This window comes from Acinonyx jubatus, chromosome B2 (assembly GCF_027475565.1).
Source record: "Acinonyx jubatus isolate Ajub_Pintada_27869175 chromosome B2, VMU_Ajub_asm_v1.0, whole genome shotgun sequence".
In the NCBI taxonomy this organism is placed as follows: domain Eukaryota; kingdom Metazoa; phylum Chordata; class Mammalia; order Carnivora; family Felidae; genus Acinonyx; species Acinonyx jubatus.
In genome coordinates, this window is record NC_069385.1 from 112,692,577 (window position 1) to 112,720,312 (window position 27,736).

The window sequence follows — 27,736 nt, forward strand, 5'->3', positions numbered from 1 at the left end:
CAACATCCTGGCCCCCTTAAATCACTACCCCCTCCCTCCCCACCTCTCTGAGGCTTCTTCTGGTTCCAAACTTCTGCTCTCCCCACTATTCCATGTCACCTCTTTGAGCCTTTCCCTTTATAGTAAAGGAAATGGGGCAGTAGAGGATAAGGACTTTCCTTGGATTGTACAGATAATGTCAGAGCTGGGACTTGAACCCATGTGTTCGAAGTCCTCTGTACCTTAGTTGATTTCCTCCTCTCAGCTTACCTAAGTTCTCTGTCTGTCGAGGCCAGTCAAATGCCATGCTCCTCCATGGAGCCTTTTAGACCACCCTGGCCTCACAGATCTTCTCCTCTGCCTGATAAGTTCCTGCCTGTCTGTTCCATGGACAGAACACTTAGTAGATGGTGCTGGGCATTATTTAGCATTCATGTTCTTGTTTCATCTTCTCAGCATGTCTGCAAGGTTTCTGAAGGCCAGGGATCAAAATGTATACCTGTTTGTATTCATAGAACCTTGAAAGTGGTCTGCACAGAGGAGAAGGCAGAATAAGTGGATTCCTGGGCTCTGGAGTCAGACTCAGGTTCGAATCCTGGCCCTGCTCGTTGCATGCTGTATGACATCAAATCACTTCATCTCTGTCCAGGTGCACTCCTGAAGAGTTGTTGAGAAAAATTAAAAAGCATAATGATTTTCAGGGTATAGCAGAGTACCTGGCACACAGAAATTACTCCACAAAGATCAACTATTATTGGAGCGCAACAAGTATTCGTTGTTGATAGTGAATTACTCAACTGGTCCTCAAGGTTAAAAAAAAGTGTGATTGTTTGTTTCAGGAAGAATTTAGATAGAAAATCTCCTTTCTGTAGGATACGAGTCTAGAAAAGTAACACACAAGTTGGAAGGAGGCTGGATGTTGGGTAAGAATTGCCTCACTTCACCTCCATCATGTCCACCTTACTACAGGAGCAATAATGGCTCCCCAGGGTGCAGAGCACGGAAATGACTAAGAGCTGAGCAGGCGACAACCAGGCAGAGTCAGGCGCCCTGGCAGTGTTCCTGCTGCTAAGTCACGCAGAAGGGGCCAGCTTTCCCACCAAGCCTTAGCAGCAGCTAATGCTATTAGGATGAAAGATGGGTCCATTTGGACCCCTAACCCCCATGTTCAGGCAAGACTCTGGAAGGTCAATGGCTAGAGAGAAATGCAGGAGCAGCTATTCTTGTCAAGAATTAAGATATACACCATTCTGGGCACTTGTGCATATATTTTAGCAAAACAGCCCACTTCTTCAAAGGACTTCTTTTTTTTTTTTAAGAGGGAGAGAGGGAGGGAGGGAGAGAGGTAGAGGGAAAGAATCCCAAGCAGGCTCTATGCTCAGCGCAGAGCCTGATGCAGGGCTCATTCCCACGACCCTGGGATCATGACCTGAGCTGAAACCAAGAGTCAGACACTCAACCAACTGAGTCACCCAGGCACCCCTCAAAGGACTTATAAGGGCAAAAGCTTGCCTTCCTCCCAAGTTTATTCCCATATATAACTAGGGAGGAACAAGCTTACCTGAAACACAACACCTATGGCATTTTGTGCATCCTCAACTTGCAAAATGTTTTTCTCCAAATACTGAGAGATCATTTTAAGAAGAGTTTGGGGATGGGATTTACATATAGATTATCTTTGCTATAATTCTGTAGGCTTTGTCTGATCATCTGTCCTACAAACCCCGGAGGCATTTCTCTGAGCATCAGAGCTAAGCACAAAAGGACTCAAAATAGAATAATGCAGGGCAAGTCAGGTGGGGAGGGAAACTGTCAAAACCTGAGATTTGGGAGCTAAAGGGATTTAAAGACAGGCTGAAGGAGGTAATGAGGAAGCTTCAGATAATGGGATTGGGCAGAACTGACTGGGAAAAACTGCAGAGAATGCTGGGCTCTTTAGGAACACAGGATCCCTATAAATTGGGTAGGGGACAAAAAAGGCAAAGCTCAAACCAGCAGTAGCTGTCAAGCAAAAGCAGTTGTGACCACTAAGCCAAGAAGAAGTGGGGGGGGGGGCGGGTCAAGGGGGTCATGCGGCAACATTTTCCAATGCAAATGCAAAAGGTAGTTCTACAAAGAAAGAAACTATCGTCAGAAATATGTATTGTCTACAGCAATGCCCAGGGATTATACCTCATCAGCTTGCCTTTGCTGGCCTCAGTTTCCCCATATTTAAATCTAAGGAAGTCATACTTCTCCCCAGCCTGAGTTAGTGACCCTCCTCTGCTCTCCCAGACCTTCATGTATAGTTGTCTTTTAATGAGTCTGCCTCCTCAACTAGACCTTAAACTCCTAAAGGCTGGGACTGTATTTTATACCTCTCTGCATCCTCAAAGCCTGGCACAGGGCCTGGCCTATAACAAGTTTTTAGTCAACACTTGCTGACTAATTGGTCTCTAAAGTCCTTGGAGGATTGAATCATAGAATGACTGGATCCTGTTCTCCACGGGGTTCAACATAACACGTAAGCCAACCCATCTTCCCAGAAGCTGGCCCAGGCTGCTTTAGTTGAAGCACTGTGGCCTTCTCTTCCTCTTTTTTAACTTCTTTATTCCCATCTCCAAATATTGTCCTTGGACTGTACTAGTCAAAATCCCTGTTTTGCTTGCTTTAAACTTAAAGACAGGGGTCTAGTAAATGTGAACTATCAACTAGCCTTCTGGTTTACTTCCCTTTCTGCCTTGCTTAGGTCTTGCAGTGTGGTCTTGCCTTAGACTCTCTTGGAAGAAGATCTTTTTTTTTTTTTAATTTTTTTTAACGTTTTATTTATTTTTGAGACAGGGAGAGACAGAGCATGAACAGGGGAGGGTCAGAGAGAGGGAGTCACAGAGTCTGAAACAGGCTCCAGGCTCTGAGCTGGCAGCACAGAGCCTGACGCGGGGCTCGAACTCACGGACTGTGAGATCATGACCTGAGCCGAAGTCGGCCGCTTAACCGACTGAGCCACCCAGGCGCCCCAAGAAGAAGATCTTAAGATAATGATTTGAATGGAAGAAGTTTACTGAGGAAGTGAGTCCCGAGAGCACTGACTGGACAGCAGGAAAGTGAGACAGGAAAGGGAAGAAAAGTGATAAAGGATGCTTTAATGAGCAGGTACTGCTGTGGGCAACTGAGGCTCCTTTCTTCTGAAGATCCCTGGGAGACTCTGTGGAATGTACCTCAGAGTCATAACCCATGAGGAGTGAGGGGGGAGAAAAAAAGGAGTGAGGGAGCTGGGGTATTTATCTACCAACTCCCACCCCCAGGTGGTTGAAGGCTCTTTGAGGGATGGTGGGAATACCCCCCAACTGCTGCCAGTGTGCCTCATGCACTAGTTGAACACATTCATGCAGCCAGAGAAAGCCCGCAGGTGCTTATAGAAATAAGCCATCAGCAGGTGCAGCCATAGTGAGTTCTGCCCCAGTGGTACCAACACCTTATATGACATATTCTTAGCCTGATGCCCCAAAGTATTCCATTTAGGCTAACCAAATCTCTCCAGTTCAGAAAGCCCCTCTACAACATTCCTGAGAGGTAGTGGTCACCTTCTGACTGAATACTGCTAGTACTGGGGAGAGCTCACTCCTCTGAGGATGCCATGCTGTCACTGGAAATAACTGAGTTGCTGAAAAATCCTTTAATTTTTTAAAGCTTCCATATATATTACCTTGTAATTTCTTTTCTTTTTTTTTCTTTTATTTGGGAAAGAGAGAGAGTACACGAGCAGGGGAGAGAGAGAGAGACAGAATTTTAGGCAGGCTCCATGCTCAGCGTGGAGTCCAATGTGGGGCTTGATCTCATGACCCTGGGATCATGACCTAAGCTGAAACTAAGAGAGGCTCAACTGACTGGGCCACCCAGGTGCACCATATATTACCCTGTAATTTCTGACCGTTGGCCTCAATTCTGCCTTTTGGAGCCCCATAGAATGATTCCCCTCCCCCCCCCCCACAATATCTCTTTTAATAGTTTCTAAAAATAACTGGTATATTTTCACTATGACTCCTCTTCTCTGGCCCAAATCACCCACTGTCCTTACCACTCTTACTACAATATGGTCTCTAAACTAGTCATTCTCAACCTGGGGCAAATTTGACTCCCAGGGTACACGTGACACTGTCTGGAGACATTTTTGGCTGTTAAAACTAGTAGGGAGCATTACTGGCAGCAATGGGCTGTGGCCTAGGATGTTGGTAAGGGTGCTACAAGGCACAGGACAGCCCCCACAACAAAGAATTATCTGGCCCAAAAGGTCTAAAGAACCAAGGCTGAGAAACCTGCTCTAGAAACATCATTATCCAGGTCACTCTGCTCTGCATATGCTATGGCTTGTCATATAAAGCATAGTGCTAAGAACCCAACATGCAGTACCTACAGGGATAGGACCTGAAAGAGCATAGAACATGGGGGGGATCCTTTCTCACTATGACAACAGGATCGACTGTAGCAGCTGAAGCACCCACAACACACGCCCCCCTCCCCTCCAGTCTGTGGTCAGGGAAAAGCTATGAATCCTATTGAAACAAACTGGTCTCAAGCAGATGACTAAGAAACAAAAACAAAGACATAAAAACACAAATGCATATCTAGAAGGAGGTGGAGTTCCCTCCAAGCATCTCCACAATATTTTCAACATGAAAAATTGAATCAAATTTATTTCAGTTTTCCCTACAGACATAATTATAGATCTTCTCTACTAAATTTTTGTCACCTGAAATTATGATAAAATGCCTTTTAAAATTTTTATCCAGGCCACTCCCAAAAACATCAGACAGGACAGACTAATGTTGATCCATTTCTTAACACTTTTTTGGTAAGGTTGTATTGACTAGTCCATTTAACTGTAGCTTACATTTATTTACTTGATTAAGGAAACACCAGTTTTCTGGTGTTTCTTTTACTACAAAGTCCTACCAAACCTTCAAGAAATAGGTTAATTCCTATTTTATTCAAACTGTTCTAGAAAATGGGAGTGGGGGAGAAGATGGAGCCACCCTTCAGCTTATTTTATAAAGCTAGTATAATCCTAAAACCAAAACCTTTCAAATATAGTCCATGAAAAGAAAACTACGGAAAATAATCTCATTCATGAACACGGATGCAAAAGTCCTTTAAAAATTACTAAACTGAATCTAGCTTTGAATTTTATATTTTATAAAGTGAGTGAGTTTTGGTTATTCCAGGAATGTAGGATGTTTTAACAGAAAATCTATTAATGTAACTCACTACGTTAGTAGATTGAAGAGGTGGGAAGGAGTCAGGAATGGACCACAAGCACACAGAGAAATGTTCTTATTCTTGAGTAACTTTTTCTGTGTCATAAAACCCACAAAATTTCTGTGACATAAAATAAGCATTTATTTTTTTATACCTCTTGGGGTAAGCTAGGGTCAGCTATTTGAGGTTGGGCTCAGCTGGGCACCTCAGCTTTAAACTGCAGGTCTGTATGTCAGCTGGGTGACTATATATCCACCTGACTCTCATTATTCTTAGACCAGCTGGCTAGCCGTTACAAGTTCAACTCATGGCAGTACAGAGTATTAAGAGGGTGCATTCAATAAGACAAAGATGCTTCAAGCCTCTGCTTGCATAATGTTGCCATTATTCTATTGGCCAAAGCAACCTGTGTGGCTGAGTTCAAAGTCAAGGAATGGGAAAGTATACTCTGCCTTTTATGGCACAGATGCAAAAAATGAAGTATTGAGGCCCAAGACTTAATATATCACAGGGCATGTGAATATTTTATTCCTTTTAATGTACAAATATGATATATATGTGTAAATATACCAATTGGCCCCACGTGTGTGTGTATACACATACATATACACTAAATTTATTATGTACAAACTATTTTATAATAAAAATTAAATTCACACATTAAGCACACTTTGGGACCTTTCTTATTGACTTCCTTTATAATCTTATCCAAAAAGAAAATATAAGTTATTAATGCAGCAGGAATTGTTCTTCATCTCTTTCACCATAACTTTTCATTCTTTCGACCTTTTCCAGAAAAGGATTTAAAGAGGTTTTAAAAAGTTCTGAGACAAAATCAACGTATAATAAATCAGAAGACAAGGCAAAGGGAAAATCAGGTTACCAAAGCAAGATGGGCCTGGAATGGCATTAGCACTTGGCTGGATAGTCTCCATTTGCTCCTTCTGATCCTTTTTCCCTCCTTCCCTACCTGGTCTGTCCTCCTTGAAGGGCTCCCCTTTCTTGGGCTTTTCCTATAGTACAGGTCTCAAGGGGTCTGATGACCACTGTGTCCTCTTGTTGCTTGAAGCCCAGAGGCTGGTAACACTTCCTGTGAACCATCCCCGACTGGCTCCCTTAATCATGTCACACCTCTGTAATAACTCCTTCATGAAACTCTCCCTACTTAATCGGTTTGGAAGTGTTATTTTTCCTGCCAGGGACCCTGATTACAAGATCCCACAAATTACATGCCTTAAGTGTAAATACCCACTAGAAGTAGACCATAAATATAGCTCTAAGGTCTCAGAGTGATTATCAAGTGGGAAACACAATCAATAAAAGAACCTCCAGTCTCTCGAGAGAAGCAGACCTACTCCAGACACCAAGATGGGCAAGAAATTTTCTCTGTGGTTTCTCTATCAAAGGTCATTGTGTTATAATGACCCCATTCTTTTCTGTCTTACAAACCATCTCTATTCAGGGCTCAGTCCTCCAATATCGTTCCTCCTTATCCACATTCACCTTCTATTTGATCTCTTCTAGTTTTATGGCTTTAAATATCATACATGTGGATGATTCCCAATATGTTTCTCCAGTCCTGACTTTTCCCTGAACTCATTTTCACCATCCAATTGCCTACACTGGATATCCAACAAGCATCTCAAACAAGCATCTTGGCATGTCAAAAACAAAGCTCTCCATGTTCATCCCATACTCCTCCCTTCCTAGTCTCCCCTCATTTCAGTAGAGGGTCCCAGCACCATTCCCTTGGTTGCTCAGGGTATGTGGTCAGGAGGGAGAGAGAATGGCAGAAATCTATCATGCTTGATTCCTTTTTTGCACATTCCACATCCAATCAATCCACACATTATGTGGCTCAGCTCTTCAAAATATATTCAGAATCTGACTACCCCCATTACCACTACTGTAGCCCAAACAGCCAGTCTCTCTTGTCCTACTGTGCTCCTAACTGGTTTTCCTTCTTCTACCCTTGCACTCTTCCAGGACCCCATCTGAAGCAGCCTGTGTACTCCTTTAAAAATGTCATGTCATGTTGTCTCCTATTCAAAATCTTCCAATCACTACCATCGCACTCAGAATGCAATACAAAGTATTCACGTTGGCCTATAGGGCCTCACATCTGGATATCTGTGAGTATTTATTTTCTACTATTTTCTTCCCTCTGCACTGGTTACACTGGCCTCCCTGATGTTCTAAGAGCAAGTCAAGAGTACACTTAAGGTCTCAGAACCTTCGCACTTGCTGTTTCCTATCACTGAAACATTCTTTTCCAGATACCTGCATGCCTCACTCATTTCACTTAGGTCTCTGTGGGAATGGCAATTCTTCAGAGAAGTCTTCCCTGGTCATTAGCTGTAAATAGTCCCACCATCTCTATTCCTTACTTTATTTTTCTTCATAGCACTAGTCAGTATCTGACATTACATTAAATATAAATATGTAGTTATGCATTTGTCTATTTAGAATGTAAGTAAGTGCTAATAAAACGGATGTATTTCATTCATCCCAGCATCTCTAGTGCCAGACACAACACTTGACACACAGCACGGTCTTGATAAATATTTGTTAAATGAATGAGACTCCATTCTACTTCATCTAGTTTCTTGACTCAAAAACTCAGCAAGATCCAATACATACTTGAGTCTCAATTATGTGGCACTTCGCTAGATGCTTAGAGCTTTAAAAATCTAACAGACACCTGAGTCTTTTGGGTGAATAGTGATTGGGAGAGGGGATAAGGGGCTCCTCAGTGTACTAGAAAGGTTCTTTTTCTAGATAGTACAATACTTACAGAGGTGTATTCATAATTACAAACCTATTGAGCCCCACACTTAAGATTTGTGTATTTTAAATTGCACACCGATAAAAGTGTTTTTTTCTTAAGTCTCTGACCTATCTAGACACATCGAGAGGTAGTTTGCATTGTGGTAAAAGCAGTGACAATGATCTGTATGGCCTGCCTGTCTGCTATGCGAGAGGTGAGTCACCTCCAAGTGCTAAGATCGGCGTATCAAAAGGAAAAGGGGAGACTATACTGTGTTCCTTTTGGCACCAGAACCTCCCAGATATGATGGGCCTTCTCTAATGCCCTGGGACCACCTTTTGAAACTGGCCTGCAATACTAGCGCCTAACTGCTAAAGGGATGTTCCCTTTAGATCCCTGAAGTGAGATGGAGCACTGGAGGACTTTCCTCGGAAGAGCCCGCGGAAGAGAGGGGGCCAATGGAACAGTCTTTATGCTTTAAAAAAAATTTTTTTTTAAGTTTTTATTTAAGTAATCTCTAACTCAAGGTAGGTCTTGAACTCTAACCCTGAGATCAAGAGTCGCATGCTCTTCCGACTAGGCCAGCTAGGCGCCCCTCTGCTTTGGATGCTTAGCCATTTGCCCTGAGAGGCTGACACTCCGTCCACTAGCGTTTAGAGGGCATTATTAGCTGTACATTCAGCCCAACGAACGTCACAAACACTGGTACTCGCGGAGTCCCTGGCCCCCAGCACGCACGCGCGGCACAGAGTCGCCGCTACGCAGGCGCACTGCGGCCAGGCGCCGGGCAAAGCGGAGGGCAGGAGCCCGGCCGGCGGGTGCGCGCTCCAGGGAGCGCGGGGAGCGAGGCGCGCGCCATGGAACAGCGGTTAGCCGAGTTCCGAGAGGCCAGGAAACGGGCAGGGCTGGCGGCCGAACCCAACACTTCGAGCCGGAGTGCACAAACCTCAGGGAAGAAGGCGGAAGCAGCTGCGACTCCAAAGGCAGCTCCAGGCTGGCTAAAACGGTTCCTGGTGTGGAAACCGAGGCCCGCGAATATCCGGGCCCAGCCCAGCCTCGCTCAGGTGAGAGGAAGGCCTCGCCCCCCGGGACCTAGCTTCAGGGACGCTGTCGTGTCCACCCAGTAAAATCCGGCTGAGGCCACACCCACTGCCCGCCCATCGCGTGGCGGCCTTCAGGCCACGCCCCCACCGAGGAGCCGTCCCCGCCCACCACGCGAAGGAGCGGGAGTCCAGTCCCCTCCTCTGGTTCCCACCTTCGCTGGCGGGGCGGGGCTGCCGGCGCCTCCCGACTGTTGAGGGCCGGAGCCTGGCATCTCGGGCCACACGTGTGTGCACTGATCCTTCGCTTTGACATTTTCTTTCCAGCCCGCGACCCACGCAGATCCTGATTCCGGTCGGGAAGCGATGGTCTAGGGTCCTGGAAGAAAACACCTCTGCCCTTGAGTTACTCACAGCGCGTTGAGTTATTGTGATGCCCTGTAGCCTCCGGGAACTTCTCCACCACCGCTTTCAGCTGCAGCCCTCCGCTAATGGAGGGTAAAGGTCTAATTGGATACTGCTAAAAAGTGGCAGTAATGAAGGCTTCCCTTCATTTCGCACCTGGGACACATGCAGCCAGTAACCCAGAAAGCCTGTGCTTTAGAAATAGCATTTGAATACAAACGTGCAAAAGTGTGGTTTGTGTAACTGCCAGAGGCCGCAGATGCTTGTGCACACCTCTATTAACTAGGGAAACTTACTCAAGTTCTCTGGTGAATGTTCAGGTGAAAGCATTATTTAGATTAGTATGATAACCTTTCCACCCTTTGATTCTTTAGTATTCTCTTAATGTTCAGATGAACTTGGTATTTTCATTTCACATCTTGTATTTTCATTTCGTTTTCACTCAGGAGTAGAGTGGCAAGGTGCCCTGTGTGGGAGATTAGATTATCTACGTTGGAATACAGGACACAACATGGAGGGAAAATAGGTGCCTTGAGACAATCTGTGACAAAGCCTTCCTATCTCAAAAGTGTAATAGCCAAAAAATTCCTTTTGAAAATGAAAATGTATTGGAGCAGAAATGTACCTTACTCCTCTTAAAATTATTTCTCTTAGTTCATTTATTATTGCACAACATCTGGTTTTAGGCAATTTTTTTAAACCAAGGAGAACTTATGGTTACTCAGTTTTGATTAGATACTATTCTCCATAACACGCAGGGTTCCATCAGACTTGCAGAAAGAGTGCAGCAGGGTTCAGACAATCTATTTCCTTGCATGCGGTTTATCTCAGGATAACTTCATTGTTGATTAGAACTCACTGAGCACAATTGGTTAAGATTTTAGAATCTACTTCCCTTACCCTTTTTCCTCTCCACAGTTAAAAAACAATGTCTAGCCCACACAATGAGTTTTTGCCTGTGTGTCTCATTTCCAAAGGAGTATGAGATCATTGAATTGGACCCAGAGAAGCTGAACTTGGAGAAAGTTTCCATTATTAAAAACCTAAAAGCTGATGTCCCGACAAAAGGATGACAGGAAATGCTGGATCTCCAGTTGTTCTTATTAATTACTCTGTTTTTCATAACGGACTCTGTCTTAAGCTCATTTTCACTGGCTCAGTTATCATTCGTGGGTTTGCTCTGGTGTGAAAATTCTCATTAAATTGTTTTTTTCTTTCTCCCAATTTACAATCCATCTCTCTTAATCATTTTGGAGACACACAGTGGCTTGTCAGAAATTTCTCTAGCCTTCTATTTGTAATTGCTTCTTGGTTGTCATTGATAAGGAAGCATCCATATCCTCCTTCCTCCACTCTCGAATTTAGCTTGAAGAAAGCAGTCCCCAAGATCAAACATTTCTTTCTGTGACAAGCTTGTTCCACATTGGGGCCAAAATGCTTGTGACTTTTTTCAACCCCACAGAAGCCCCCTGTCTCCCTGCCCAGGCATACCCTGCAGCAGTCCCCGGCACCTTCTAGCCCCAAGGTATCCTCTCTCATCCTGTGACTCTGCCCCTCCAGCCTTGGCTCAGGCTGACCCACTGCTCAAATGCTCTCCTTTGGAGTCACCTGGCTAAACACAGCCTTTGCATCACTCCCTCAAACCCAGGAATCACCTTTTAATTTCTTCCCTTTCCTTGCCATCATTCATTCATTTATTCAGCAAAATTATATCCTGTGCCCAGTCTGTTCCAGCTACTGTCCCAAATCTGGGAAACAGTGGGATAAAGGCAGATGAAGCCCTGTTCTCACAGAACTTGCATTTGGGGCAGCAGATGATAAACAAAAGAGCTGAATGATGAATGCTATGAAAGGGGGGGAAGAACAGGATGCTATGATAGTGAACTGGGGGTGAGAGGTGCAGAGTGCTACTTTAAATTGGGTGGGCAGGGAGGACCTCCCTGAGGAAATGGCGTTTCATAAGAAGAAGCCACTCTTCGAGAAACCCAGGACAAGGACAAGGGCACATGTGGTCACATTTTTGCTGAGATTTGTAGGAGAGGAGGGAACCATCCAGGTGATGTGAGGGGAAGGGGGCATTCCTCTCAAAAGGAACCATAGGTGCAAAGGCCCTGAGGTGGTAAGCAGCTTGGTATTTGAGAAATGGAAGTATTTGCCCTGAACTATGCCTCTATGTGTTGTGACGACCACAAATGCTTCCATACACAGCTTTTATAGCAGAAGTCACACTGGTCCTAAAGCAAATGCCAAAGGAGGTAGAGGAATTTCTATATCTCTCCTCTTGTTTGTTCCCTTTGCCAGTTGGTTTGACCCATTCCCCCATCTCCTAGCTCTCTAACCCTTCCCTTTACCATTCCTCATAAAGGCCCCTAATTAAGTACAAAGAGCTTTGGAGGAAGGCTGTGCTGGGATCCTACACCAGTCTCCTCTCTATCACTAGCTGTGTGACTCTAGGGGAGTTACTTAACATCTCAGTGTTTCCCTATCAGTAAATTGGGATTAACAGTGCTTATCTCCTGATTATGGGAGATGGGGCGTCTCAAAGGTGTGCTATAAATCATGGCCATAAGCATTATTCTTTTTATACTCCTTCAATGATAAATTCAGTTTACAGTAAATTTCAAGTTGTACACATTCAAAATGTATTCTGCATCCTTCAGTCAGTCATTTCTCTCTGACTTCTGTGTCACCACCCTAGTTATGCCTGGCCCTTCTCTCTCACTGAGCCTCCTGCGTGAGCTACTCACAAATTCCCTGCTTCTAGCCTTGTAGCCCATTCTCTACCTGTCAGCCAGAGTAGTCTTAAATATAAATCAGATTATATTAGTTCCCTGCTGAGACTTTCAGTGATTTCTCTATTGTGCACACTGGTCAAATCTGAAAGGGACATTTATTTACTTAACAAACGTGTGTGGGTCAGGAGAGGGTGTGTTGCTGATGGCATGTTAAGGACTTTTCCAGTCTAACAGAAAAGGTAATAATTACAACCTTAACACTAGAAAAGAAGGTTGCCACAAAATAGAATTTCTGAAGCAATGTAAATCAGATGACCTATATTTTTTATCAAGACCAGATAATATTTGTGGTCCCGTTTTAAATTATCATGGGAGGAATGGGGATATAATTGAAGAAATGAACTAAAAGTTATGCTGTGTATTGAGAACCTACATGTGGGGTGCTCTGTTTGGCTCTGGAGACACTAAAAGATAAATGGTAGTCCATTGGCCTCCTGGTAGCAATCTAAGGACACATGTGAACTGTATTAAAAGAAAAACACTTGGGGTGGCTGGGTGGCTCAGTCGGTTAAGAGTCTGACTTCGGCTTAGGTCACGAGCTCACGGTTCATGAATTCGAGCCCTGCATTGGGCTCCGCTGGCAGTGTGGGGCCTGCTTGGGATTCATTCTCTCTCTCTCTCTCTCTCCCCCTCTCTCCCCCTTTCTCTCTCTCTCTCTCTCTCTGCCACTCCCCCACTTGCACTCTCTCTAAATAAATACATAAGCTTAAAAACACAACACTTAATGAGCATATAGTTTGGTGCTCAATGAGACAAAGAGGCAGTTAGTGCTCTGGGAGGCAGAGGGGGAATCCCTCCTTGATAACTGCAGAGGTCAAGCATACACAGTTCACCAGTCATGCTGGCCTGGAAGGAAGGCACAGAGCTGAGAATGGAGAGGAAGCAGAGCAGGATACAAGGGGGGGGCAGTGTCTTTGGGTAGTAAGCCCTGTTGAACTGGAGTAGAGCAGTAGATTGTGGATTGTATCGTACAGTTAATTTTTTAGATCATTGTTTTACAGACTGTACGTCGTGACCCGTTAGTGGGTGGTGAAATCAATTTAGAGGATCTAGTCCTCTGTTAAAAACAAATTTTAAAAAAGTGGAATGGAAGATGAGAATTTCATGTGTGGTGAAGATATTTGTTGATTTGTGAAACTTTTTCATATATACATACATACATACATATATACATATATATACACACACACACATATATATGGGGTCACAGTATAAAATGTATTTCTTATTATGGATCATACCCAAAAAATTTTGGAAAATACTGGACTAGAGATCAAGCCTCCCTAAAGCTATCTGATTATCTGTATCTCCCATTCGCACCCAACGCAGGGGCCTGTGTACTGGCATTTCTATCTGTTGAATAAATGGAAGGCCTTGCATGGATTCCAGCCCAAGAAGTTTACATTTTAACCTGTAGGCAGTAAAATTTGTTGAAGGTTTGTGAACAGAAGGTTGGGGGGCAGGGTGTTTTAGGAAGTTCATTTAGCAGCTATACGTAGGATGTTTTGGAGAGTCCAGGCAGGGAGGAGGTAAGGAGTCCAGTTAGGAGACACTGCCTGGGCTTGGTGGCGTGTAGGACAGTCCTGGGATGGAAAGGTTGTGGCTATAATGGTGATTTGTTTTTAAGAAGTGAAAGGGATTTTTGTTTCTGGTTTCATGTAGTCCTCATTTTAGACTCATGCCACTCACAAAACTGTAGCTCATCTAATCCAGTCAATAAGCATTGACTCTGTGTGTGAAGCACTAGGTGTGGCTGCTGCATTATCACTTACTGGGGAGTTTCTCTATGGGGCACAAATTAGCTCTTGTTAGCAGCAGACTGATCTCAGGAAATGACTCCCATGAATGGGAATCCACCTGAATGCTGTAAGGATTTTATCAGGTCACAGCTCACTAAGTGCAGATCAGTTTTGATTCCGTTGGAACAGGGCACGTGAGCTCTTTGGAGATGATTGTTTTAGGGAGCAGAGCAAGAAAATAGAAATCAATGAGCCGGAGGCCTTCCCAGAGCAATGAGAGCTGTCTTTCCAGATTGGTTTTTATCCTTTGAGCCCCATTACCCTTTATTCTTACTTCTGTTTGTTTGTGTGACCTAGGAAGTGGCTCAGCTGGGGAGCAGCACGTCACAGCCACCACGGAACACAGCCATTCCTCTGCCTTCAACACAGGACCAGTCTTTCCTGATCAACATCACCTTCTTGAAGGTTCTTCTCTGGTTGGTCTTGCTGGGATTGTTTGTGGAACTGGAATTTGGCCTGGCCTATTTTGTCCTCTCCTTGTTCTACTGGATGTATGTTGGGACACGAGGCCCCGAAGAGAGGAAAGAGGGAGAGAAGAGCGCCTACTCGGTATTCAACCCAGGCTGCGAAGCCATCCAGGGCACCCTGACAGCAGAGCAGTTGGAACGCGAGTTACAGTTTAGACCCCTCGAGGGGAGATAGGCCCTGCTCTCTTGCAGCTAGCCTCCCACATGGCTCCCTCATAGCCTCTGGACATGGGCTCGTGGGTTTGATTTCAAGTGCCCAAGACCTTATAAGAGCAGCTTGCAGGTTAGTTCTGTGGCTGTGAACTTCTGCATTCTTTCCCCAATCTTCTGCTGCGGTTTTATCATTGAACTTCTCTTTGGTTTTGGTGAAACCCCTTGAATGACACTCAGTGTGGATATGATGCCCTTTATAAAAAGTACATACTCAAAAAAGAGAGCTGTTTGTCTCATTATTTGAGAGAGGCACTTGTAAAGCAGTAGAAAGGGATTGGGGAGATAACTTTAAAACACCCAGCTGTTTGAAGGAATGGTGTGTTAAAATAAGTGTTCTCTTTAAGTCTTTTCGTATATGCTATAAAGCATTTTTTTCCCCCTGAAAAATTTAAGTTGCACGTTTTTGTTTTCTGGTTTTTTTTGTTGCTGTTGATGATGTTTGTTTTTTCATTGTTTTTTGGTTTTTGTTTTGTGTTTTCTGCTTTAAATCTTGCTTTTTTTTTCAGTCATTAATGGTAATGAAAAATAAAACAGCTTCAAAATACCTGCTTTTCAGAAACAGATCCCCATTGCCCATCACCATCTTCCATTCTCCTCAGTTATTCTGCTCCCACTTAATGAAGGAAGATTAAGAGAAGACAGAGTCCTAAGTGACAGGTGACGGGAGGTAGATTGGTAGATTTGGTAAGTGGTTATTTATGATGAATTCAGCAAGAAAAAAATTCCTGAGTGTGTTCAGATGAGAGATGTGGAAGTGGAACTCTAGACTTATTGGCTGTGTGGGTTGTTTCTTATATTCTGAGGGCTATGGAGTAAGCAGTCCCTTTCTTTGCCTGTGGGCCTCTGGTGAGAAATTATGTAAATAGGGGTAACCAGACATGATTTCAGTCGTTCTTCCTCTTCCAGTACAAAGTTAGTGTTTGGGTTCATTAAAATTGGACCAAAGCAAACCATTAAATACTTTTTTTTTAATCGATCATACTGATGAGTAAGAGGAGTCTAGTTTTAAAGCAATACTTTTTTTCTGAAACTTTTAAAATTTTAAGAAATTAGTGATTCCTCAGTAGGATTTGAACTTCAGAATTCAGTTATTCACTCATTCTGACAGTAACTTTAATATTTATGAGATATTCTTAAATAATGGATGCTTATTGCTGAATTTTTTTTTCTTTCTTGCCTGATTTGCTCACTATAGCCAAACCTTAGCTCCATTTAAATGTAACTTTTACTCATTGAATGCCAGCTCCCTGGTAGGCACTTGAGGGAAAAAGCAGACATATTCCCATTGCGCTGAGCATACAGTCTAGCTGGGAGGGGGATTGGTGGACAAAATAAAACAAGCAATAGCAATAATAGAGTGAGATGGGGTGCCTAGCTGGCTCAGTTGGAAGAGCATGCAACTCTTGACCTCAGGGTTATGAGTTCAAGCCCCACGTTGGGTATAGAGATTACTTTAAATAAATAATTTAAAAAAATAATAGAATGAGGTAAGTTTCAGTTTTAGGAGCGTACAGAGGGGATGTTCTCATGAAACACACTTTGTAGCCAACCACGTGTGTTCCAGCCCTTGCTGAAAATTCTTCTGATCTGAGGAGCAGCTTTGTCTAGCCCTTTGCTGACTGGCACTTTGGCTGTCCCTCAGAACCCTCACTTGACCAGAAGTTCTCTATAGCTAACGAAGAAGTACTTTCTTTCTTTTTTTTTTATTAAAAAAAAATTTATTTTTATTTTTTTTGAGAGAGAGACAGAGCATGAATGGGGGAGGGGCAGATAGGGAGACACAGAATCCAAAGCAGGTTCCAGGCTCTGAGCTGTCAGTGCAGAGCCCAACACAGGGCTTGAACTCACAAACCAAACCATAAGGTCATGACCTGAGCGGAAGTCAGACACACTGACTGAGCCACCCAGGTGCCCCACAAAGAAGTATTTTCTTCCGTGACTTGTCTCAGCTGGGCCTCCAGAAAGTATGGGAAACAGGTGAACCCCTATTAAACAGGCAAGGTTTGATCATATTTCAGATACATGATTTTGTTTCCAGATTTATTTTCTTCAGACTTTCTTCATTTCCCTGGGTATTTTACTTGGGCTTTGACATTTCATAAAAGCCAAATACAAGGAATATCCCTATTCAGAGACTCACTACAATGCCCCGCTCAATAAGCATTGTTCTAGGAAAGAATTCTCATTTTTAAAATGTGTAATTCAGGGGCTCCTGGGTGGCTCAGTAGGCTGAGTGTCCAGCTTCGGCTCAGGTCATGAACTCGAGGATCATGAGTTCGAACCCTGCGTTGGGCTCTGTGCTAACAGCTCAGAGCCTGGAACCAGCCTGCTTTGGATTCTCTCTCTCTCTCTCTCTCTCTCTCTCTCTCTCTCTCTCTCTCTGTTGCTCCCCCACTTGCTCTCTCTCTCTCTCTCTCTCTCAAAAATAAAGATTAAAAAATTTGTTTTAAAAATGTGTAATTCAAACTTTTACTTAAAACAAAGCACCTGTAACTCCAAATTGGGAACACATGATCCAATTAGCAATCTCAGCAAAGTGGAGACTCCGCTTGGCATAGAAGAGACTCAGCTTAGGAGTGGATCCCACTAGCATTCTTTAAAAATGTAGCTGTTTATAATGAGGTGGAGCTTGATTGCCTTAAGCCCATCTTTCATGGGATTTTCTGTGCACGATCTGTCACCTCTCCTTGCTCATGTCTCGCCAAAGGTTGCATGTAATGACAGCATTAACTTCTAGGAAAAGTGGGGTGTGAACCAATTAAATGCGTGGCAGGGGAGAGAGGAAAGGACAGTATGTATTTGCTGTTCTTATCAGACCATTAAGCTTTAGGTGCAGTCTTGATTTCCTGAATTTAGAAAGGCCTATTGATCTCAGAATTTCCACTCAGGGCCTGACCATTAGCTCAGCAAGCAGCTTCCATTAAAGGCTGCTTCTGTCACCAGGGAACTTGAAATCCCAGAGATGCATTCAGTCCCTATGATTGCTGTGTGCACTGTGCATAGGTGAGGTCATTTCTGTCCAAATCTTACAAGTAAATTGGCTTTTGCTTCTATTCATATTGTCCCGTCTTGTCTACTCACAGAGACTGTTAAATGAACCTCTACTTGTAGGGCTGGAATGGACCCCAAAATGCTATCAGATGCATCCCCCTTGCCTTGGGCAAGGACTGCATTTATTCCTGACCAAATATTTTTTTTTCCTGGTGACCCCTAAAGAAGAAGAATCCGGGTACAAGATTTAGGCCCTTCTTAGGAAATTCTTAACCGAAAGACTTGACCCCCAGTGCCACCGCAGGTTATTTTTTATCTAATCTCAGGGAACATGGAACATCCTCCAGACTGGTGAACTGTTACTCTGTTCTCGCTCAGGTTTCTCTGTTCTCCAGACTAAATCATCCGCATCGTACCTCTGGGACAATCACTTTCAAACTAACCCTGACACATTCTGAGGGTTCCAGTTCAGGACAGAGGTGAATGTCACAGTTGGTGGGTACAATGACTTTTCTCAAAAGCTCTAGAGTTGTAACAGTGATGATCTGGGCATATGTATTTTGTGCTATTAGGATTGTACTTTGAGTCTAGGAGGTCTTTGACATTTGCCTTTTGACCGATCTCTGCTCATAAGCTCTGTGCTAAAATCAAAAGAATAAAAAATAAAGGAAGTTACACAATCGACAAAACCAATGATCGTCATCTGGGCAGAAGAAAGTGAAATTTTGTGTTTTGTTTCCTGCCACTCACACTGTTAACCAATATTTGTATTTAGGCTTGGCGCTGCTGGGGAACCCATAAGTGAGCTTGGGCAGACAGTCCATCCACCGTAAGAGCCAGGATACCTGGTGGGGCTGGGATGCCAATGAGCATCTTGCCACCAGGGGGTAGCATAGAGCTGCTGCTATACATCCTGGTCCCTTCTCCCCACACTTGGGAACTTATGTAATGTGGAAAACCCACCGGGATGTTTATCTGAACCATTTGTGCTGCTTTTTCTGATGTTCTTTTCACTTCAAGATTCACAAAGGAAAGGGCTCATCAAAGGTCCTGGAAAAGGCACGGAAAGCTACCAGGAGTGATTTATACCGATATTTTAAAATAAAACAACAACCCCCCCTCTAGACTTAGCAGGCAGTATTGCCCATCTGCCCATCTTTATCCATTTATCCATCAGTCTGTCTTCAGGTTTGGGTCATTTCTTATGAAGAGAATCAAAAGCCTAACATAGTATCAACTGTGGACGTTGGTGGAGCAACTAATCTTTTCTAGGCCAGGTGCCAGGCTCTGATGATCAGTTATCACATTGATAATGAAGGCAAGGTCCCTTTTCTTAAGGAGCTCACAATCAAATGGAAGGGGCAGCCAATAATCAGACAGTTACCACAGGATAGTGTGGTAAGTGCTATGAGAGTGTGCAATCTAAATGAGGGCCAGAACAGAGAAAAAGAGGTTTCAGAACCCTAGGGTCAAGAAGGGCCTCCTGAAGGTGATATTGTATTGAGTTTGAAAGAGCATCCGGTACTCCCCCAAAAAACAGGGGCAAAAGGGCTTTTTAGTCACAGGAAACCACCTGGCAAAAAGGTGATAATCTGGAGGGAGAGAATTGCTTGCTTGGGAAAAAGTGATGCATTCTGAGAACGTATATTATTTTTTCCAACTGGTTGTTAACATATATATAAGCTATTGATTTTGGTGTATTAATTTTGTTATAGCTCTTGTCCTTTATTGAGTTTTCTTACTAATTATAATGGTGTTTTACTCGTTTTCCTGGATTTTCCATGTAGATAATTATTTTCTTTTCCATAAACATAAAATTTAACTCCTCTTTTTCCAGTTTTTTTACCTCTTGTTTTTTCCTCTTTGTCTAATAACATTGGCTAGAACATCCAGAAAAATGTTAAATCAGAATGATAGTCAGTGATGTCTTTGTTTTGTTCTTGACCTTAATGAGCATGCTTTAGTATTTTCCCATTAAGCATGATGCTGTCTCTGGGATAAATGGAGAGATAATTATTCATCTGTATTTATGTTATTAAAAGGTTTTTTTTTCCTTCTTAAATTAAGAATGGATTTCACATTTCACAAAATCTCTTTCAGTGTAGTGGAGATTATATGACTTTTCTCTTTGACCAATTAATGTAATCAGTTATATATTTACACATATTAAACCATCCTTTTATTCCTGGAATGAGTGACCCTTGATTTTAATGTACTGTTCTTTTATTTTTTTTAATTTTTTAAGTGTTTATTTATTTTTGAGAGAGAGAGCAAGCAGGGGAGGGGCAGAGGGAGGGGGAGAGAGAGAGAGAATCCCAAATAGGTTCCTCGCTGTCAGGGCAGAGCCAGACACAGGCCTCGAACCCACAAACCACAAGATCATGACCTGAGCCAAAATCAAGAGTCAGATGCTTAACCGACCAAGCCACCCAGGTGCCCCTGAACTGTTCTTTTAATATTTAGTTAAAATATTAATAGTTAAAATTAACTTTTTAAAATATCTCTGTTAATACTTTTAATCCATAATTTTCATGAGATTATAGTATTTTTTAAGTATTTTCAGGTATTGGAATATATAAAAGCATAATTTTTAGGTCTTCATTAAAAATTATTCCTTTTATCATTATAAAAAACCATCTCTGCTTTCTTTATTACTTTTGCCCTGAATTCATCCTTATCTGATAGTAAGATTGGGACCCCTGCTTGCTTTTTTTTTTCTTTCCCCATGGTAGTCTTTTATTTGTTTATTTTTAAAATAAAATTTATTGTCAAATTGGCTATCATACAGTGTGTACTGTGTGCTCTTAATTTGGGGCTAGATTCCCGTGGTTCATCGCTTCCATGCAACAGCCAGTGCTCATCCCGAGTGCCCTGCTTTCTTTTTGTTTGAATTTACCAAGTCTGCCTTGGTCCATACTGTGGTTTTCAGCCTGAGTCATTTTTATCAGGTGTGTTGCTTGTATATAGACAGTAGTTGGATTTTACCCTAGAATACATTGTGAAAATATTTTTCTTTTATTAGGTGAGTTTCACCCACTTATATTTATTGAAACCTTATCTATCTCATCACATTTTATGTTATGCTTTGTGTTTATATTGGTAATTTTACCACACGGTCTCTGGTTTTGTTTTAATTTTTTTCCCTTTGTGTGTGTGTTTCTTTCGATAATTTGGAAAACTTATATTTCTGTTCCAAAGTTGTTGGTTTTTTTTTTACTTTAGTGGCTTAATCCTTTTGCATTTTAGGCAGTATTTATTAATATCATTTGAAAAATAAATATAAGAAGTTAGTATTCCCCCCTTTTCCCTACTTCTCTCCGCTCATCAGTTGTCAATTCTACTGACTGGTTAATTGACTTTCCATTTTTAAACATAATTGTAAACTGTTACTTGATTTTTTAGCCTTAAATTACAGTCACCTGTGACTATGAAGGATGAGGAACTCAACATACCTATGCTGCTTTACACCTCCTATCCATTTTCCTTTCGTCATTTTATTAATTATACCATTACTATGTTGTTTAAATTAACAAGAGCTACATTCCGTTCTCTAATCATAATTTGTACATTTGTTTTTGTCTTAGTCCTACCTATAATTGATTTTTTTCACTTAATGATAAGCTATGAATAAATTATCATGTCTTTCTTCTACAATATTGATTTTGACAGCTGCTAATATCACTGCATAGATAAATGTATCCTTTATTTAGCCAATCCCCTATTACTAAACATTAAGTTGTAGCCAGTGTTCACTAGTAGGAATAGTATAAATAGGCTAACCTCTTTGAAATTGAAAACTGTATTTCAAACTCTTAGAAAAGAGTAATTAGAGGCCAGTCAAGATAGTGGTCTCAAACTACAGTGACCGTTCACATCTCCTGGGGATCTTTTCAAAATGAGGATTCTGGTTCTGTAGGTCTGGTCCAGGGCCTAGGATTCTGCATTTCAAGTAAGCTCCAAGGTGGTGCTGATGCTACAGGTGTTCAGACCATACTTTGTGTAGCAAGATCTTTGAATACATTTTATGTCTGGAATTTTGCTTGAATGAAAAAAAAATGCTCGAAAACATAGTCTGTACCATTGCTTCTTGGGTCTTATGACACATTTAAAATATTAGGTTTGTCTCAATTTATAGCATATTATTATTTGTGAATGTTCATTTTGCAATTTTTTTAATGCACCTGCAAGGTTACCTTAGGTTATACATCTGCTCACTTGCCTGGGCCTATCAGGGCCGTGTTCACGGCAGCCTATCAGATGTGCACATCACTGTCACGTGGGAAAAAAGGCTGAGAACCTGAGGACCAGCAACAAAGCAGAGTTCAGGCAGGCACACTGGAGTGAACTGGTGAGAAAGAAGTCTTATAAATGATGTCTGCACTCCTAACCCTTCGGCACGTGTCTTTCATTTGGTGATTGGTTGGCTATTTATTGGTTTTATCCTAAAAGGCCCTAAGTGATCTGGCTCCTTCTTGCCTTTCCCAGTTATATTCACTTCCTTCATGTTCATCATACACAAGCGTTTAGCAAAAATGGTTTGGCCTTTCTCTGTACGGGGCCAGACAGAAAAACTTTTGTTGATCATACTGTCTCTGCCACAACGACTCAGCTTGGCTATTATAGAGCCAAAGCAGCCATATGTGACAATATGTGAACAGATGAGAATGCCAATAAAACTTTGTTTATAAAACCAGGCAGTGAGCCGTAGTTTGCTGACCCCTCCTCGAACACACACAAATAAGCTTCTGCTTCAGGGTCTTTGCACTAGCTGTTCCTTTGCTTAGAACTCACTTCCTCTAGATGATCCTGGGACTTTTTTCCCTTGCTTGGGTCAGATCTTTCTGTTGTCACATCATCCAAAAGACCTTCCCTGTCCCTCTCTCACCCCCTCCCCAACCCCCAAGTACAAGATAGCACCACTTCTCCATATCTCCATGTCCTTTTTTTTTTTTTTTTACCTCTCTCCTATGGGAAATACTATATTTCGTTGCTTTACTAATAATATCGATCATATTTGGATAAGTTCTAGAGAAAAGCATATGCATTTATAGGCAGAGTATTTTTATACATTTAGCAGTTCCTTTGCAGTGAACCAAAATAGATTTGTTATGCAGAGTTTGTTTTAATCATATTCCTTCTAATGATTTGCCCCCTGAGACTTAGACTGACTTCAGCAGTGCTAAACATACCATATGGCGAAATGGCACAGGATGATATGAAAACATTGCTTTGTTCTAAAGTCTCATCAGTGAAAAAATGTCTTTGGCTATTCTGGCTCTTCTAATGGGTTATACCAGGTTCTGCACCTATATGTGATTTTCAAACTATTTATGGAAAGAGGAGAATTTCCTACACATTCATACGTTTCCCAGAAGCAGAGGAAGCCTCATGCCTGATGAAAGGCTGGTAAATGCAGGGTAAGGGAATCGGGAGGACATTGACTAAGGAGAGATGATCAAATGGGAAATTCATATTAGGACTTGATACCTTTGGAGGATCCAGCCCCAGAGAGGAGAGACGGGTTGGATTCCAAAAAGTCTACACAGGGTGTCCGTGATCTTGCTGCAGCCTTTGGAAATCTATTATCAGTGCACCATTTTGAGTACAGCTGAAGAAAGTCTCTTCATGTGGGCTGCTGTGCACATTTGGGGGCATTGCTGGGTTTCAGGTGACGCCATACCCTCAGGGGCTGTGCACCACAGATGCAGAATGTCTCAAGAGCGGTTGGCATTTCTTATGTGAGGAGTGACACCAAGACTTAACCCAGTGAGGGAAACAAGAAGCAAAGGTCGCCTCCTGCTAGAAGAAGGGCTGTATCTGAGAAGCAGGCAGAGTTCAGGGCCAGGAGAACATGAGAAAACGTGGTTGCAGCTGACGCCAAGACTGCATGAAGGTGGCATCTTTTCTGGACTTGTGGCCATGATGTGACTTCATCATGCTTTGGTTGGCAGGCTTCATGAACTTTACCGCTTCCTGAAAGAAGGTGCTTTTGTAAATACCTTATGTAAAGTATGGTGTTATGGATGTTTTTCCTGATGGCTAAGAATAGTCCAACACAGTATAATTTGTAATGTAACCTGATTCTTTTATATGAGATGTCTTTTCATCTGATTTTTTTTTACTGTACCTTTCTAAAGGATGCTGTTGGAAGGACATTGGCTTAGCTTAATCAGAGTGAGATGTCTTTACTTTTGTGTGTATCTCCCACATTTTGGTTCTCCCGATCTCCATTTCCCACACCAGAACTTGAAAGATGAAAGAGCTTGAGGGTGGTTTCATTGTATAGTGACATCTAATCGGTAGATATCAGTGGGGTTCAGTAAAACCATAAATTTAATTTCCTAAGCATTTTTTAAAATATTTATGTATCTATCTATTTATTTATGAGAGAGAGACAGAGACAGAGTGCAAGCAGGGGAGGGGCAGAGAGAGAGGGAGACGCAGAATCTGAAGCAGGCTCCAGGCTCTGAGCTGTCAGCACAGAGCCCGATGCCGGGCTCAAACTCACAAACTGTGAGATTGTGACCTGAGCTTAAGTTGGACGCCTAACCAACTGAGCCGCCCAGGAGCCCTGATTTCCTAAGCATTTTTAAAGTTATGAAGCTTTTGAGAGTTATGAAGTTTTCGACAATATTTGGTCATAAAATACCTGTCTCTATAAGCCAGAAATGTACGTAAATGGTTCTAGATTGTTGAAGATAGGACCTAAAAGGTAAAGTAACTGTGACCTTTTTGTTGTGGTTGTTAAATGTGTGTAGTTAAGGTGCCCAAGTCCTGAGCTGTGTTTCTAATTCCTTAGAAGTAGAATTAGAATAATTCCTTAGGTCATATGGAACTGAAATGTCTTATATAAACTGTATTTATTATTTCAAGTCCTTGCTCTTTCACTGTAGAGATATGGAAAGTTAAAAAAAAAAAAAAGTTGCTTGCAAATCTCCTCTTGGTATTACCTGCCTGCTTCCACCCCAGAGCAGTCCATCTCCTGTCACGGGACTGCTCAGGATTTGTAATTCTCAGCTATTGATTTTATTCTTGGAGGTTGCAACACAGATCAACCCTGAGGTCCGTTGGTCCTACATGAGAAGGAGCCACAGTAATTCATTCTACCACTGGTGCCTGTATCAGTGGGAGAAATAATAAAAAATCTGTTGGACTTACTCTAGGCTGTGATCTTTTTCTCTTTCTAAAATGATTGTGTTAGTTAAAATGAGCCTTAGGACCAAAGAAAAGAATCTACCAAGGTTTAAGATCAGAAAACTCTTCAGGGAAAGAGCTCAGACTTATGGAAGAAGGAGTAAAAAATACTGGCTGGAGATGGGGCTCCTAACTTGGCTCCCTATAGCTTCCCACTGGTAATTCCCATTATTTTTATTGTTCTAAATTTTATTGTTTACTTATTTATTTTGAGAGAGAGGGAGAGAGCACAAGCAGGAGAGGGGCAGAGATGGAGAGAGAGAATTCCAAGCAGGCTCCACACGGTCAGCACAGAGTCTGACATGGGGCTCGACCTCATGAACCATGAGATCATGACCTGAGCCAAAATCAAGAGTCAGATGCTTAACTGACTGAGCCACCCAGGTACCCCTGGTAATTCCCATTCTTTTTTCCACCTCCACAATTTCCTTGTGTCTTTTACTACAGCTCTTTCCCACATTTAAACAATCTGTTTTTTTTTTCTTTATTTGCTTTTTTATGTTAGGGCCTCATCATCTTTCCCACCTACTCTTCCCACCTTTGGGGACACTCAATTTCTACTTCTTCCTTGTCCCAGTATTGGTTCTGTTTTTCCATGCTCTTCAATATTTTGCCTACATTGTTTTCTATTCCAGGTTGCACTGCTGGGGTTTTCTCCCCACTAGTTCCAGTAAGGGAGACCCCACTGTTTTCAGTATTGTCTTTATTGTGTGTGTACATGCATGTGTGTGAGAAAGAGGGTGGTGGAGGGAGAGAAGGGAGGGAGGGATTGAAAGACACTGCATTGCACATGCCTAAGGCATATGTTTTTGAGGGGATAGTGAGAGGAGATTTGGCGGTGGGAGCCAAACACTTGGGAATGCTTCTATACAAGGCATATGAGTGACATTCTTCACAAATGCTATTTGGAACTCAGTTATCCCCATCTGTGGGGCATCAGTCCCTGGAATGTGGCTCTATATTGCATGTGACCACGAGTGAGTCTGAAGGCCAAAAATTCTCATTTATTTCCTCCAGGAGAGGAGGGAAACTGCCCTTATCCCTTGTTCAGGCTGAGGTTAAGACCTGTTAGGCCCAAGTGCACCCTCTTTTCCTGAGGTTGTATCTGTCTGGCTTCCCTACAGATGTGGTGGTCATTATTGGTTTGGGCAGGTGTCTTCGTTGGGATGGGGAAGGGAGAGAAAGCTCTGAGATCCATCTTTCTTGTGCTGCTGAGTGGTGTAGTAAAGACATAGAACGCTGAGAACATCACAGGAGAGTGAATGAAGTCAAAAGCAAGACTGATGCAGACAAGCCAAAATGCAGATAGTCTGTCTGCAGATACCAGGAGAAACGACATATCATTTGCTCTCAGAGTAAGAATTATTATTCGGTTTGAAAGAGACAATCCCCAAAGCGTGTCTAAAAAACAGGTGTGTTTTAGGAAACCTTCAGATGAGCACATTGATCTTCAAATGGGTAGCTGAAATGGTGGCGGAACTGGGGAGAATCTGCAATTCCTCTGCTCTTCTAAAAAGAGTCAGCTGCAAGCTCGGAGAGTGAGCGATTACTTAAACTGGAGAGAAGTTCATTTATCTGAAGATGAATCTCTAAACAGCAGCTCCATTCAAATTCTGTGGCTACTTTGCAAACAAGGCTTGTGCTTTTATGACATTAAAAAAAAATGGATTTAATGGACTGAGTTCATTTAGACAGGGGAGATCAAATGAATGAGCGGAATTAGAATACGCGTCCATTTGGCCATCAGTCATTGTTTAAGCCACTCGACCACCCAACTTCTCTAATTAAATGGCAGCGCAGTCCCTGTATAAGGGCTGCGATGGGTAAATTAGTACTTGGTAAGTGCTTTGAAGATGAAAATCACGACATGAGTAATGAGCAAGGGTTTTTTTCTTAGGCTGGAAACGGCATCTTTTGTGTTTTCCCACTGCGCCATGAGTCACCTGGGCTGGACGCTGCAGAAAACCTCCTCTCCTGAAGGAAGAGCAAGAGAGACACAGTAATGACAGGCCTTTATTTGACGTTTACAAGGCAAATTAGGGAAGAGCCTGAATCCGTTTCACATCTGTGTAAGGAATTATAACACCATACACGTTTGCTACCTATAGATGCAGGGTGTATTTTATATGAATTTATACATTAGGAAGTTGCATGAAAATTATCTTGTTTAAACATTCATGAGGAGCAAACATCCCCCAAGAGCACTGAAGACAGAAACCCAGCTTTGTCCCTCCTGAGAGCCTGGCTCCCCTCTCTCTTCTCGCATTTAAAGCTCCACATCGAATCCCCTCCAAAACCAAGGGGATGTGGAAGTTTATCTGCTTTGAGGATGTGATCACTTTTACTGGGAGGAGCTTCAAATTGCAGATTTGGATGTGAAGTGTGGACCATTTGGCAAGGTCCAGCCCTATGGGTCTGGGGCAGATCTTGCTCCCTTGCAAGGAAGCCAAGACCCTAACTTGTTATATGTTCCAAACTTTGCTGGGAGTTTTTGTTCACCACATTCAAACATTCTCATTTATATATGTTTTCCTTCTCCCAGATTGCTTTGACACAGTGGCAATTAGTCATGCTTGATTGTCTGGGTTGACTACTGATAGTTTTGACAGGCCTCATCAGAAAGGTTGCAGAGCCCCAGTGTAAGCTAGGATCCAAGCCCCTGGCTGCAATGCTCCTCGCTGTGCCAGAGTATGGAATGCGGTGCATCATTTCAGCCCTGGCAGTGCCTCACTCTCAGCTGCACCCCCAAATTGGTCACAGCTGAGAGAACAGCATTCCTAGCATAGCTAGTTGGGGGAGGAGTGTGGGGAAGTTCATTATAGGGCTGGCAGGGGTGGGGGAGGAGATAGTG

At 42.7% G+C, this 27,736-nt stretch overlaps 1 protein-coding gene across 3 annotated transcripts; it reads left to right on the forward strand.

The window, feature by feature from the left end:
• The first annotated feature begins 8,734 nt into the window (after nt 1–8,734).
• On the forward strand, nt 8,735–24,849 carry SAYSD1 (SAYSVFN motif domain containing 1). Of its 3 annotated transcripts, none has more exons than XR_008298623.1 (3): nt 8,735–9,045; nt 14,318–15,367; nt 21,880–24,849. XR_008298623.1 is itself a non-coding variant. In XM_027057828.2 (2 exons), exons 1-2 carry the CDS (start codon nt 8,839–8,841, stop codon nt 14,660–14,662), a joined length of 552 nt encoding a protein of 183 aa, XP_026913629.1. In that variant the 5' UTR covers nt 8,735–8,838; the 3' UTR covers nt 14,663–20,476. The 3 variants fall into 3 exon arrangements, 1 of the variants encoding a protein (XP_026913629.1); XR_008298622.1 differs by having other exon boundaries at nt 14,318–15,357; XM_027057828.2 differs by lacking the exon at nt 21,880–24,849 and having other exon boundaries at nt 14,318–20,476.
• Nucleotides 24,850–27,736: the final 2,887 nt, after the last annotated feature.